General features: G+C 39.9%; 1 protein-coding gene and 1 pseudogene across 14 annotated transcripts in view; both read right to left on the reverse strand.

Annotated features, from left to right (window-relative positions):
- The window catches only part of CACNA1C (calcium voltage-gated channel subunit alpha1 C), a 720546-nt gene that overhangs the window by 18303 nt on the left and 686798 nt on the right, over nucleotides 1–15445 (reverse strand). For all 14 annotated transcript variants that reach the window (XM_088025853.1, XM_088025852.1, XM_028121052.1 and 11 more), the window contains one exon: nucleotides 14890–14992. In XM_088025853.1, the coding sequence (XP_087881979.1) occupies nucleotides 14890–14992 (103 nt within the window). The remainder of the gene's footprint in view (nucleotides 1–14889; nucleotides 14993–15445) is intronic.
- On the reverse strand, nucleotides 11523–11965 carry LOC114222527 (large ribosomal subunit protein bL20m pseudogene; annotated as a pseudogene).

Raw genomic sequence — 15445 nt, forward strand, 5'->3', positions numbered from 1 at the left:
CCTGGTGGGTCCAGGGTCCCTGGACTGTGATGGATTTTACCCCCATGATTAGATTAGATCATGTGGCTCCTATCCTTAGGATAGGGAGATTATCTAGGTGGACCTGACCTAATCATATGAACTCTTCAAAAGTAGCGAGTTCTCAGGTGCAAACCTACAGTTAGAAAATAAATAAATCATGAGATGCAATGTACAGCGTGGTGACTATGGCTAATAAAACCATACTGCACGTTTGATAGTTGCTAAGAGAGTAAGTCTTAAAAGTTCTCATCACACAAAAAATTGTAACTCTATATGGTGATGGACATTAATCAGATTTACTCTGGTGATCATTTCTTAATATATACAAATATGGATCATTATGTTGTACATCTGAAACTAATATAGTGTTATATGTCAATTATACCTCAATACAAAATAGAAACAAAACAAATAAAAAAGTACTACATGAAGGAGGTCAAAAGATAAAAGTAGGGCGCTGTCCCCAGTTGGGAGCAGAGGAATGCGAGAGGACTGCTGTGGCCTGGGAGAAAGCTGTGAATTGAATGGAGAGACGCAGCCCCTGGGGCTCAGTGGTCCCCAGCTGAGAGCCAGCCGTACAATGGCAAGACGTGCATTCCTCCAAAAACCCAAATGAGCTGGGAGCCTCTGGAAGAGGACACATCCTGATCAGTGTCCTGATTTTGGCTTTGTAAGACACTTAACAGAGAACTCAGGTATTCTATGGCTGTCCCCTGACCTCCAGAACTGTGGGCTAACAACTAGGTGTTGTTCAAACCGAAGAATTTGTGGTAATTGGTTCCACAGCCATAGGAAACCAATACAGGGGTGTTTACTGCTGTGACACAGGGGAAGCAGTATGGTTGAGAGCTCTGCTGTTAGACTGTCTGAGGTGAAATCTGCCCTGTGGCCACACCAGAGAGGCTCCAACAGGGGTAAGCAGAGGTGGCAATGGAGGGAGAGTGACGGACTCCTGAGTCCCCTGTCGGATCCAAACAATACCTGGAGCCAGAGGACGATCCTGGGCATTCCAGTTATGGAGGCAATCCTGCATGGTTAAATTCCCTTTCTGGTTAAGGTAGTTAGTGGTTTCCGACATATTCAATGACAGTCCTAATTAAAATAATGCTCAAATATGCTTATCTTCTGTAGTGGCTTGAATAGTGTCCCCACCAAATTCATGTCCTCATACATCCTTAGCATGTAGCCTTCATTGGAAATAGGGTCTTTGCAGATGTTATTAGTTAAGATGAAGTTATACTTTATTAGAGTGGGCCCTACATCCAATACTACTGGAGAAGAAGCAGAGACACACAGGGAAGAAGGCCATGTGAGGATGGAGACGGAGACTGGAGTGATACTGCTATGGCCAAGGAACGCCAAGCACAGCCTGCCCCCTCCAGAGAGGCATGGAACAGTTTTTCCCTTAAGCCTCCGGGAGGAACAAACCCCACCAACACTTCTCCCGTTCAGCAGGTTGCCTTTTCATTATGTTGGCTTCCTTCACTGTGGGAAACTTTAGTTTGATATAATCTCACTTGTTTATTTTAGTTTTTTGTCCTTGCCTGAGGAGACTGGTCTAAAAATATTGCTAAGACTGATGTCAAAGAACTTATTGCCTATGTTTTCTCCTAGGAGTTTTATGGTTTCAGGTCTTACATTCGTCTTCAGTCCATTTAATTTTTTATGTGTTTTCGTATATGGTATAAGATAGTGGTCTGGTTTTATTCTTTTGCAGGTAGTTGTCCAATGTACCCAACACCATTTATTGAAGAGACTTCCTCATTGTATATTCTTGCCTCTTTTGTCATAGGTTAATTGACCATATGTGTGTGGGTTTTTTTCCTGGACTCTCTATTCTATTCCATTGATCTGTGTCTGTGTTCATACCAGTACCATACTGTTTTGATTAATACAGCTTTGTAGTATAGTTTGAAATCATGGAGCATGATACGTCCAGCTTTGTTCTTCTTTTTTAAGATTGTTCTGGCCATTTGGATTTTTTTTGTGGTTCCATACACATTTTGAGATACTTTGTTCTAATTCTGTTAAAAGTGCCATTGGTATTTTGATAGGGATTACACTGAATCTGTAGATTGGGTAGTATGGACATTTTAATAATATTAATTCTTCCAATCTATTAGCACAAAATATCTTTCCATTTATTCATGTCTTCAATTTCTTTCATCAATGTCTTTTTTTTTAGTAAAGATTTTATTTATTTATTTGAGAGATAGAGAGCACACAAGCAGGGGGAGAGGCAGAGGGAGAGGGAGAAGCAGACTTCTTGCTGAGCAGAGAGCCCGAATGGGGCTTGATCCCAGGATGCTGAGATGATGACCTGAGCTGAAGGCAGATGCTCAACCGACTGAGCCACCCAGGTGCCCCTCTTTTAACAATGTCTTAAACAGTATTCACAGTACAGGTCTTTCACATCCTTGGTTAAAATTATTCATAAGTATTTCATTATTTTTGATGCAACTATAAATGAAATTGTGTTATTTATTTATTTACTTATTTATTTATTTGAGAGGGAGGGAGAGCACAGAGGGAGAGGGAGAAGCAGACTCCCTGCCGAGCAGGGAGCCTGATTCAGGGCTTGATCCCAGGACCCTGAGATCATACCTGAGCCAAGGGCAGATGCTTAACCGACTGAGCCACCCAGGCACCCCTGAAATTGTTTTCTTACTTTCTTTTTCTGATAGTTATTGGTGTATAGAAACACTGATCTCTGTATGTTAATTTTGCATCCGGTGACTTTGCTGAATTCATTTATTAATTCTAACAGATTCTGGTGGAGTCTTTAGGGTTTTCTCTATATAGTATCATGTCATCTGCAAATAGTTACAATTTTACTTTTTCCTGTCCAATTTGTATACCTTTTATTTCTTTTTCTTGCCTAATTGCTGTGGCTAGGACTTCAAATACTATGTTGAATTAAAATGGCGAGAGTAGACATAACTCGTCTTATTCCTGATCTTACAGGAAAAGCTGAAAGCTTTTCACTGTTGAGTATGATGTTAGCTGGGGCTTGTCATATATGCCTTTATTATGTTGAGATACATTCCTTCTATACCTACTTTGATGAGAGTTTTTTTTCTTATCTTAAATGAATGTTGAATTTTGTCAAATCCTTTTTCTGCACCTATTAAGATGATCATATGATTTTTATCCTTTTTTTTGTTAATGTGAGGTATCACATTGATTAATTTGGAACCATATTTGCATCTCTGGAATAAATCTCACTTGATTGTGGTGTATGATCCTTTTAATATATTGTTGAATTTTGTTTGCTAATATTTTGTTAGGATTTTTACATCTATATTATCAGATATATTGGCCCGTAATTTTCTTTCTTGTGGTATCTTTGTCTGGTTTTGGTATCAGGGTAATGCTGGCCTCGTAAAGTAAGTTTGGAAGACTTCCTTCCTCTTCAATCTTTTGGAATAATTTGAGAATAGGTACTAACTCTTCTTTAAATATTTGGTAGAATTGACCCATGAAGCCATCTGGTCCTGGACTTTTGTTTTTGGGAGTTTAAAAATTACTGTTTCAATTTTATTCCTTGTAAATGGTCTATTCAGATTTTTTGTTTTTGTGTGTGTGATTCAGTCTTGGAAGATTATGTATTTCTAGGAATTTATCCATTTCTTCTAAGTTTTTCCAATTTGTTGGTGTATAATTGTAGTAATCTCTTAACCTTTGTATTTCTGTGGTGTCAGTTGTAACTTTTCCTTCATTTCTGATTTTATTTATTTGAGTCCTCTCTCTTTTTCTCTTGAGTTTGGCTATTGATTTTATTGATCTTTTCAAAGAACCAGCTCTTGGGATGCCTGGGTGGCTCAGTCAGTTAAGCGACTGCCTTTGGCTCAGGTCATGATCCCAGGATCCTGGGATCGAGTCCTGCATCAGGCTCCCTGCTCAGCGGGGAGCCTGCTTCTCCCTCTGCCTGCCGATCCCCCTGCTTGTGCTCTCTTTCTGACAAATAAATAAATAAAATCTAAAAAAAAAGAACCAACTCTTACTTTTATTATCTTTTCTTTTTTTTCACAATCTCTATTTCATTTATTTCCACTCTGGTCTTTATTATTTCCTTCCCTCTACTAATGTTGGGCTTTGTTCCTCTTTTTCTAGTTCCTTTGGGTATAAAGTCAGATGGTTTATTTGGGATTTTTCTTGTTACTTGAGGTAGGCCTGTATCATTATGAACTTTCTTCTTAGAACTTTTGTTGTATCCCACAGATTTTGGAAAGTTGTGTCTCCAATTTCATTTGTCTCAAGGTATTTTTTTTTTTAAAGATTTGTATTTATTTATTTGACAGAGAGACATAGCGAGAGCAGAAACACAAGCAGGGGGAGTGGGAGAGGGAGACGCAGGTTCCCCGCAGAGCAGGGAGCCTGATGCGGGGCTTGATCCCAGGACCCTGGGATCATGACCTGAGCCGAAGACAGACCCTTAATGACTGAGCCACCCAGGCGCCCCTCAAAGTATTTTTAAAAATTTCCTCTTGATTTCTTTGCTGACCCACTGGTTGTTTAGTAACGTATTGTTCATTCTCCACGTGTTTGTCTTTTTTCCAGTTTTCTTCTTGTAATTAATTTCCAGTTTCACCAGATTGTGTTTGGAAAAGATGCTTGATATGATATCAATCTTCTTGAATTTATTAAGACTTGTTTTGTGGCCTAACTATCCTGGAAAACATTCCATATGCACTTGAATAGAATGTGTATTCTGCTGTTTTGGATGAAATGTTCCATATATATCTATTAAGTCCTTCTGGCCTTATGTGTCATTTAAGGCCAGTATTTCCTTATTGACTCTCTGGATGATTTATCCATTGGTTAAGGGGAATATTAAAGTTCCCTACTATTATTGTTTTACTGTCAATTTCTCCCTTTATGCCTATTAATATTTTCTTTATATTTTTAAATGTTCCTATGTTGGGTGCCTAAATATTGACAAATGTTATATCCTCTTCTTGGACTGAACACTTTATCATTATGTAATGCTCTTCTTTGTCTTTTGTTATAGTCTTTGTTTTAAATTCTATTTTGTCTGATGTTAGTATTACTTCACCAGCTTCCTTTTTGTTTCCATTTCCATGGGACATCATTTTCCCATCTCTTCACTTTCAGTCTCTGTGTGGCTTTAGATCTGAAATGAGTCTCTTATAGGCAGTATATAAATGGTTCTTTTTAAAAAATCTATTCAGCCACCCTATGTCTTTTTTTTTTTTAAAGATTTTATTTATTTATTAGACAGAGATAGAGCAGGAACACAAGCAGGGGGAGTGGGAGAGGGAGAAGCAGGCTTCCTGCTGAGCAGGGAGCCCAATGTGGGACTCGATCCCATGACCCTGAGATCATGACCTGAGCTGAAGGCAGATGCTTAAAGATTGAGCCACCCAGGCATCCCCACTCTATGTCTTTTGATTGGAGCATTTAGTCCATTTATATTTAATGTAATTATTAATAGGTATGTACTTATTGTCCCTTGTTTTCTGGTTGTTATTGCAATTCTCTCTGTTTCATTTTTCTTCTTTTGGTGTCTTCATTTGTGTTTGATGGTTTTCTTTAGTTTTGTTTGAATCCCTTTCTCTTTATTTTTTATCTATTATAAGTTTTGGTTTGTGGTTACCATGAGGTTCATATATATTGACCTATATATATAGCAGTCTATTTTAAGCTAATAGTCATTTTGGCTTGAACACATTCTAAAAGCACTACATTTTTACTCCCTTCCCCCAACATTTTGTTTCAAACATCCTATTTGATATCTTATAATTTTTTTAAAAGATTTGTTTATTTATTTATTTGAGAGAGAGAGAGTGAGTGAGTGAGAGAAGGGAGAGGGAGAGAGAGAATCTCAAGCAGATTCCTTGCTGAGTGTGGATCCCGATGTGGGACTTGATGTCATGACCCTGAGATAATAACCTGAGCCAAAATCAAAGTCAGACACTTAACCAACTGAGCCACCCAGGCACCCCTGACATTTTTAATTTGTGTATTCCTTAACTACTTACTGTAGTTACAATTAAATTACTATTTTTGTCTTTTAATCTTCACACTATTTTTTTTAGTGGCCGATTTAACACTCTTCCTATATATTTTCCTTTACCAGTGAGTATATTTTCTTATTTCCAGTTATAGGTTCTTATTTTTTGCTTAAAGAATGCTCTTTAACATTTCTGGTAAGGTTGGTTTAGTGGTGATGAATTCCTTTAATTTTTGCTTGTCTAGGAAACTATCTCTCCTTCAATTCTGAATGATAACCTTGCCAGGTGGAGTATTCTTGATTGGCAGTTTTTTCTTTCAGCACTGAATATATTATTGCACTTAACTTCTGCCATGAAAAAGTTATCTTGAAAAATATGCTGAGAGTCTTATGGGGGTTCCTCTGTACATAACAAGTTGTTTTTCTCTTGCTGCTTTAAAAATTCTCCCCTTGTCTTTAACTTTTGACAATTTAATTATAAAATTCCTTGGTGTGGGTCTTTTTGGGTTCATCTTGTTTAGGGCTTTTTGTGCTTCCTGGACCTGGATGTCTGTTTTTTCCCCTAGGTTAGGGAAATTTTCGGCCGTTATTTCTTCAAATAAGTTCAAATAACTTCAAATAAGCTTCCCCACTCCTTCCGGAACCCCTGTAATGTGAATGTTTGTACACCTGATGTTGTTCTAGAAGTCCTTAAAACTATTCTTTTTTTTTATTAACATCTACTGTATTATTAGTTTCAGAGGTAGAATTTAGTGATTCATCAGTTGCATACAACATCCAGTGCTGATTACTTCAAGTGCCTTCCTTAATGCCCATCACCCAGTTATCCATTCCTCCAACCTCCTCCCCTCCAGCAACCCTCAGTTTGTTTCCTATAGTTAAGAGTCTCTTATGGTTTGTCTCCTTCTCTGTTTTTATCTTATTTTTCCTTCCTTTCCCCTATGTTCCTTCTTTTCCCTTAAATTCCACATATGAGTGAAATCATATGGTATTTGTCTTTCTCTGGCTGACTTATTTTGCTTAGCATAATACCCTCTAGTTCCATCCACATAGTTGCAAATGGCAAGATTTCATTCTTTTTGATGGCTGAGTAATATTCCATTGTGTATATATACCACATCTTTATCTATTTATCTCTTGATGGGCTTCTGGGCTCTTTCCATAGTTTGGCTATTGTGGACATTGCTGCTATAAACATTGGGGTGCAGGTGCCCCTTTGAATCACTGTTTGTATCCTTTGGATAAATACCTAGTAGTGCAATTGCTTGGTCATAGGGTAGTTGTATTTTAACTTTTTGAGGAACCTCCATACTGTTTTCCAGAGTGGCTGCACCAGTTTGCATTCCCACCAACAGTGTAAGAGGGGTCCCCTTTCTCTACATCCTTGCCAACATCTGTCATTTCCTGAGTTGTTCATTTTAGCCATTCTGACTGATGTGAGGTGGTATCTCATTGTGGTTTTGATTTTTATTTCTCTGATGATGAGTGATGTTGAGCATTTTTTCATGTGTCTGTTGGCCATTTGTATGTCTTCTTTGGAGAAATGCCTCTTCATGTCTTCTGCCCATTTCTTGACTGGATTTTTAATTTTTTGGGTGTAGAATTTGATAAGTTCTTTATAGATTTTGGATATTAGCCCTTTATCTGACATCTCATTTGCAAATATCTTCTCCCATTCTGTAGGCTGCCTTTTAGTTTTGTTGACTGTTTCCTTTGCTGTGCAAAAGCTTTTTGTCTTGATGAAGTCCCAATAGCTCATTTTTGCTTTTTTTTCTCTTGCCTTTGGAGATGTGTGTAGCAAGAAGTTGCTGCAGCCAAGGTTAAAGAGGTTGCTGCCTGTGTTCTCCTCTAGGTTTTGATGGATTCCTGTCTCACATTTAGATCTTCATTCATTTTGAGTTTATTTTTGTGTATGGTGTAAGAAAGTGATCCAGTTTCATTCTTTTGCATGTGGTTGTTCAATTTTCCCAACACTATTTGTTGAAGAGATTGTCTTTTTTCCACTGGATATTCCTTCCTGCTTTGTCAATAGAGTTGAGGGTCCACTTCTGGTTTCTCTCTTCTGTTCCATGGATCTGTGTGTCTGTTTTTGTGCCAGTACCATACTATCTTGATGATTACAGCTTTGTAATACAGCTTGAAGTCTGGAATTGTGATGTCTCCAGCTTTGGTTTTCTTTTTCAACATTCCTTTGGCTATTCAGGGTCTTTTCTGGTTCCATACACATTTTCGGATTGTTTGTTCCAGCTCTATGAAAAATGCTGATGGTATTTTGATAGGGATTGTATTGAATGTGTAGATTGCTTTGGGTAGCATAGACATTTAAACAATATTTATTCTTCTAACCCATGAGCATGGGATTTTTTTTCATTTGTTTGTGTATTCCTCAATTTCTTTCATAAGTGATGTATAGGCTTCAGAGTACAGATCCTTTATCTCTTTGGTTAGGTTTATTCCTAGGCATCTTACGGTTTTTGGTGCAATTGTAAATGGGATCAATTCCTTGATTTCTCTTTATTCTGTTTCATTGTTAGTGTGTGGAAACGCAACTGAATTCTGTGCATTGATTTTATATCCTCCCACTTTGCTGAATTCCTGTATCAGTTCTAGCAATTTTTGGGTAGAGTCTTTGGGTTTTTTACATAGAGTGTCATGTCATCTGTGAAGAGTGAAAGTTTGACTTCTTTTGCTGATTGGATGCTTTTTATTTCTTTTTGTTGTCTGATTGTTGAGGCTAGGACTTCCAGTACCATGTTGAACAGCAGTGGTGAGAGTGGATATCCCTGTCGTGTTCCTGATCTTAGGAGGAAAGCTCTAAGTTTTTTCCCATTGAGGATGATATTTGCTGTGGGTTTTTTGTATATGGCTTTTATGTTATTGAGGTATGTTCTCTCTATCCCTAAACTGCAGAGAGTTTTTTTTTTTTTTTTATCAAGAAAGGATGCTGTGTTTTGTCAAATGCTTTTTTCTGCATCAAGAGGATCACATGGTTCTTGTTCTTTCTTTTATTAATGTGGTGTATCACACTGATTGGTTTGTGAATGTTGAACCACCCATGCAGCCCAGGAATAAATCTCTCTTGGTCGTGGTGATTAATCCTTTTGATGTACTGTTGGATCCTATTAGCTAGTATCTTGGTGAGAAATTTTGCATTCATGTTCATCAGGGATATTGGTCTGTAATTCTGCCTTTTGGTGGGGTCTTTGCCTGGTTTTGGGATCAAGGTAATGTTGGCCTCATAGAATGAGTTTTCTTTCCATTTCTATTTTTTTTTTTGAACCAGCTTCAGAAGAATAGGTATTAATTCTTCTTTAAATGTTTGTTAGAATTCCGCTGGGAGGCCATCTGGCCCTGGATTACAGATTCAATTTCTTTGCTGGTTATGGGCCTGTTCAGGTTTTCTATTTCTTCCTGTTTCAGTTTTGGTAATTTATATGTTTCTAAGAATGCATCCATTTCTTCCAGATTGCCTAATTTTTTTTTAGATTTTATTTATTTGACAGAGAGAGCACAAGCAGAGGGAGCAGCAGGCAGAGGGAGAGGGAGAAGCAGGCTCCCTGTTGAGCAAGGAGCCTGATGCGGTGCTCGATCCCAGGACCCCGGGATCATGACCTGAGCCGAAGGCAGCCACTCAACTGACTGAGCCACCCAGGCGTCCCCAGATTGCCTAATTTGTTGGCATATAATTGCTCATAATATTCTAATTGTTTGTATTTCTTCAGTGTTGGTTGTGATCTCTCCTCTTTTATTCATGATTTTATTTATTTGGGTCCTTTTTTCTTTTTTGATAACTCTGGCTGAGGGTTTATCGATCTTATTAACTTTAAAGAATCAGCTTCTAGTTTCATTGATCTGTTCTACTGTTTTTTTTTAATTTCTATATCATTGATTTCTGCTCTAATCTTTATTATTTTTCTTTTCCTGCTGGCTGTAGGCTTTATTTGCTGTTCTTTTCCCAGCTCCTTTAGATGTAAGGTTAGTTTGTGTATTTGAGACTTTTCTTGCTTCTCAAGAAAGGCCTGAATTGCTATATACTTCCGTCTTAGGACCACCTTTGCTGCATCCTAAAGGTCCTGAACTCTCATTCGCTGCCATGTATTTTTAAGAATTCTTCTTTAATTTTCTGGTTGACCCATTCATTCTTTAGTAGGATGCTCTTTAGCCTCCATGTATTTGTGTTCCTTCTATTTTTTTTCTTGTGATTGAGTTCAAGTTTTAAAGTATTGTGGTCTGAAAATATGCATGGTATAGTCTCAATCTTTTTGTACCAGTTGAGACCTGATTTGTGAACCAGTATGTGATCTCTTCTGGAGAATGTTCCATGTGCACTCGAGAAGAACGTGTTTTCTGTTGCTTCAGGATGGAATGCTCTGTATTTATCTGTGAAGTCCAACTGGTCCAGTGTGTCATTCAAAACCCTTGTTTCTTTGTTGATCTTCTTCTTAGATGATCTGTCCATTGCTGTGAGTGAGGTGTTAAAGTACCCTACTATTATTGTATTATTATCAATGTATTTCTTTAATTTTGTTATTAATTGGTTTATATAATTGGCTGCTCCCAAGTTAAAGGCATAAATATTTACAATTGTTAGATCTTCTTCCTGGATAGACCCTTTTGTTATGATAGAGCGTCCTTCTTCATCTCTTATTAAAGTATTGGTTTAAAATCTAGTTTGGTATGAGGAATTCTTAATCTCAGGAAACAAACTGAGGGTTGCTGGAGTGGTGGGGGGTGGGAGGGATGGGGTGGCTGGGTGATAGACATTGGGGAGGGTATGTGCTATGGTGAGTGCTGTGAATTGTGTAAGACTGTTGAATCACAGACCTGTACCTCTGAAACAAATAATACATTATATGTTAAAAAAAAAAAAAGAAGATAGCAGGAGGGGAAGAATGAAGAGGGGGGAAATCGGAGGGGGAGATGAACCATGAGAGACTATGGACTCTAGAAACAAACTGAGGGTTCTAGAGGGGAGGGGGTGGAGGGATGGGTTAGCCTGGTGATGGGTATTAAAGAGGGCACGTTCTGCATGGAGCACTGGGTGTTATACACAAACAATGAATCATGGAACATTACATCAAAAACTAATGATGTAATGTATGGTGATTAACATAACATAATAACAAAAAAAAATCTAGTTTGTCTGATATAAGGATTGCTACTCCAGCTTTCTTTTGATGTCTGTTGCATGATAAATGGTCTTCTACTCTCTTACTTTCAATCTGGAGGTGTCTTTGGGTCTAGAATGAGTCTCTTGTAGACAGCATATCCATGGGTCTTTTTTTTTTCCCGCTGAACACCACATGAGCTTTATTTGTACAGTCTGTAAGATTTCTAGATCTGTCCCAGTGAGGGAAAAAGGGGCCCCTTAAACCTGTTACTAAAATGCAAATTAATAATTGTTGAACACACAGTGTTGACAAATAATTCTTAGACCCTATTTTTACTACTGTGATCATCGGGGGGGAAAAAAAAACCTTTTCCTAAGATACTCACATGCAAAGGGCAGGCAGTGTTGGAATCCCCCTCAGTGATCCTGCACCACGCTGGAAAATATGCCTTGGGGCTCTTTCCCATCCCCCAGGGCAGCAGCAAATCCTTCCTGTCGCCTCCTTTTGGCCAAAGCAGCCAAAGATTTAAAAGTCTTTGGTTCATAGATGGCTAGATCCGCAAGTACTTTCCTGTTGAGCTCCACCTGGCACTTAATTAAATTGACCATGAATGCTGGGTACTTCAGGCCGTGTTCCTGGGAGGCAGTTGTAATTCGATTAATCCAGAGTGTCCTCACGTTCCTCTTCTTCAGTCTTCGCCCTTTTGTGCATTTCACAAGCGCTGTGGTCACAGCTCTCACCGCCAGCTTGTAGCACCGATTCTTCCTTCCCCGGAAGTGCCGCACGTGCTGCAGCACCTCCTGGACCGGCGGTCAGTGAGGCGGCTCCGCAGCCAGAGCTGCGCGGAGAGGAAGACCATGGTGCCCGCGAGCCTGCTTCTCCGCTCAGCCACGCACGCGCCGCGACGCACCGCCTGGGTCTTTTTTTTTTTTTTTTTTTTTTTACTTAGTCTGATACCCTATGTCTTTTGATTGGAACATTTAGTCCATTTACATTCAGAGTAATTATTGAAAGATCTGAAGTTAGTGCCATCTGAAGTATTACCTATAAAGTCATTGTTTCTGTAGATTGTCTCTGTTCCTTTCTGGTCTTTGTTACTTTTGGGCTCTCTCTTCATTCAAAGGATCCCCTTTAACATTTCTTGCAGGGCTGGTTTGGTGTTCACAAATTCCTTTAGCTTTTGTTTGTCCTGGACACTCTTTATCTCTCCTTCTATTCTGAATGGCAGCTATTCTTGGCTGCATATTTTCCCACTTAGCACAATGAATATATCATGCCAGTCTGTTCCGGCCTGCCAGGTCTCTGTGGAGAGGTCTGCTGCTAGCTTTGTTTCTACCCTCGTAGGCTGAGAACGTTTTGTCCCGAGCTGCTTCCAGGATTTTCTCTTTATCTCTGAAATTTGCAAGCTTCACTATTATACGTTGAGGTGTTGACCTATTTTTATTGATTTTGAGGGGGGTTCTCTGCCTCCTGGACTTGAATGCCTATTTCCTTCCCCAGATTAGGGAAGTTAAAACTATTCTCATTTTTAAAAATTCTTTTTTCTTTTTGCTGTTCTGTCTTCCAGATTGCTGATCCATTCTTCTGTATCATCGAATCTGCTGTTGATTCCTCGTGTATTTTTCAATTCAATTAGCATATTCTTCAGCTCTGTGACTCCTCTGTGGTACTTTCTTATATTTTCTAACTCCTTGTTGAAGTTCTTACTGTGTTCCTCCATTCTTCTCCTGAGTTTGGTGAGCATCTTTATGACCATTACTTTACTTTGGTAAGTTACCTATCTCCATTTCATCAGGGTTTTTCCTCCTGGGGTTTTATATGTTCATTTAGAACATATTCTTCTGTCTCCTCATTTTGTTTGACTTTCAGTGTCAGTCTCTACAAATTAGGTGGAATTGCCACGACTCTCAGTCTTAAAGAGTGGCCTTGTGTAGGAATGTCCCCTGTGTACATTGCGTGTGCCTGGAAGCTTTGGCTGGCTGGGCGGAGCTGAAGCCAACATGGCCTGGGGGAATCCTGGGGCACACTATGCCTGGACCACCCTGATGGAATGGCTAGAGCTGGAGCAGGCACTGGCTGGGGGTATCCTGGGGTACACTGAGACTGGAGGTCAACTTGGTAGGGTGGTTGGAACTAGGGCAGGCATGGGTGGGGGGGTTACCTTGGGGAGAGCTGGTGTGGGCTAAGGGCCTAGGGCTCACTGGAGTAACCCTAGCAGGCCAAATAGAGCACCTGGTCCCTGCTCCCATCTGCACTAGCAAGGTGGAGGGGAATGTAAACAATGGTGTTGTTGGTAACTCCCACCTGGAAAGTGTTGTTGGTAATTCCCACCTGGAAAGAGTTCCAGTAGTTCCTTTCCCTGCCATTTAGTGGACATAAATGGATTTCCTTCACTTATAGTCTTGTTGCCCTTTAAGCCACTGTTTTTCCTGTGTCCCAGGGTGGGTGAGTTTGGGTATAGGGCCCCCGGTGCTATCTTTCCTCACTGCAGGTTGTCACATTGGTTTGGGGGGGAGGGTTTCCTATGGTTGCCATGTCTTCATCTTTCCTGCCATTCTCTATGTGGTCCCTCTAACCTTTGTTGTATAGAAGTTGTTCAATCAGCACTCAGTTTTTCCAGATGAATAGCTCCATATGTGGGTTTAGATTTGGTGTGTCCTTGGGAGGAGGTGAGTTCAGGGCTTTCCTATGCCAGCATCTTGGACCGCCTCCCTTAGCCTTGTTTCTCTTTAGTTCAGCAGCATAACTTGAACTATTTTTAATTTTGTAAAGATTAGCTCATTATTTTAACATGTGTCTTGCTGGCCTGGTTCTTATTTTCCTTCATTTTAGATGTTTCTATTATTTTGTGGAAGGATGTAACTGAGAAAAGGCACTTCTCTGCTGGATTATTCACTGAACTGAATTTCCACACATCATTATCTTTCTTATTTTACAAATGAAGGAGCTGAAGTAGAGAGAATAAATGACTTATCACATTTTAAACAAATTTCAACAGCTGAATCTGAGGCAGGTGGTCTTTTGACCACACTCTGTAAAACACTATAATAAGCTAGAAGCTCTTGGAGAGCAATCACACCTTCTTAGGTATATTCTATATAGCTTTTTCAACAGAATGGCTCAGAAATACTTATCAGTTATAAGGACAGCAGGTTATCTCAGCCAAGGCTGCTGCTAGCCCATAGGGTAACTTTGTGCAAACCAGAAGGCATCTCTTCAGGTGAACACAGCCCTGAGGGAGCAAGGCCCAACCAGAAGAGCACAGGTGAGATCTTAGCCCATACCTGTTGGCTGGCTGAGCACCTTGATCCAGGCACAGCCTGTACAATTGTATGTGATGACTTTGACCATAGTCACCATTTGCCAATATGACCCCTTTCTGACAGTTCTAATTTAAAAAAGAAAGTTAAGCATTTGAGAGATCCACACAGTTAGTAAAATTCCATTTAGATGGGGCTTAGCCCTGCTTTAGGTAAGACTAATCACCTTCTGCTTTTTGAACTATAAGCTATGACTTCAAGGTATCACCCAGAATAATTTTTAGAAGTTAATGGGAGGCTAAAATTCAAAGTAAATAAGCTAGAGACCAAAAGGCCATTGAAGGAGCAAAGGAAACAAGAGTGGGCCAGGCCTCTTCAACATCCCTGGATGTGAAGGTTATCACTGAACCACTGCCCTGATACTACGTAGAATGGGAAGATCCTGGAAGCATTTTGCAAGCTGTTTGGGTAGTCTGCTAGATCTTCTGAGTGGCTCTCTCAGTAGCCCTCAGATGACCCTTACCTTCTGTTTTAATTCGCAGGGCTGTCCGGACCAGGGCAAATAGGGTGGCATTGAACATGACTGTCCCATCACTGTTCAGAGGCATGTTCATGGAGACCAGGCGCTGGAGGGGAAGAGGAGGCAAAGCTGGTGATTATAGCAAACAGTTCTCAAAGGACCTACAGAACCACCATGGCAGGAGAATTTTGGGAGGGAGCCCTCAAACTTGTGTGCATATGTCAGGAGCAGGTATTGTTTGAGGCATGGGTCACTAAAATGTATTCAAAACCTCTTCTGGGGAGAATTTCAGCTCTGCCATAAGTACTCTCACCCTTCCACACAGAGTGAGGGAGGAATGGAGTTTGTCCTTCTTAGACCCTTGCTTTCACAAAAGGATGTTAAGCCCACCCAACGCCCTCCTCAGCTCAAATGTCTACTCAGGCATATGGGTGTGCTCTCTACTGGCAACAAAGGGCAGCTGCATGTCAGGCACTTGCCAGGAGCCCACCTGCCAGCCAGCATTCATCCAAAGCCCTGATAAGAGAGACAGTAATGGTAGGTTTGCATGAAGGAGGTG

The sequence above is a fragment of the Eumetopias jubatus genome, unplaced genomic scaffold (assembly GCF_037043125.1).
Source record: "Eumetopias jubatus isolate StellerSeaLion01/CBP00866 unplaced genomic scaffold, mEumJub1_p1.0 scaffold_8, whole genome shotgun sequence".
Taxonomy (NCBI): Eukaryota; Metazoa; Chordata; class Mammalia; order Carnivora; family Otariidae; genus Eumetopias; species Eumetopias jubatus.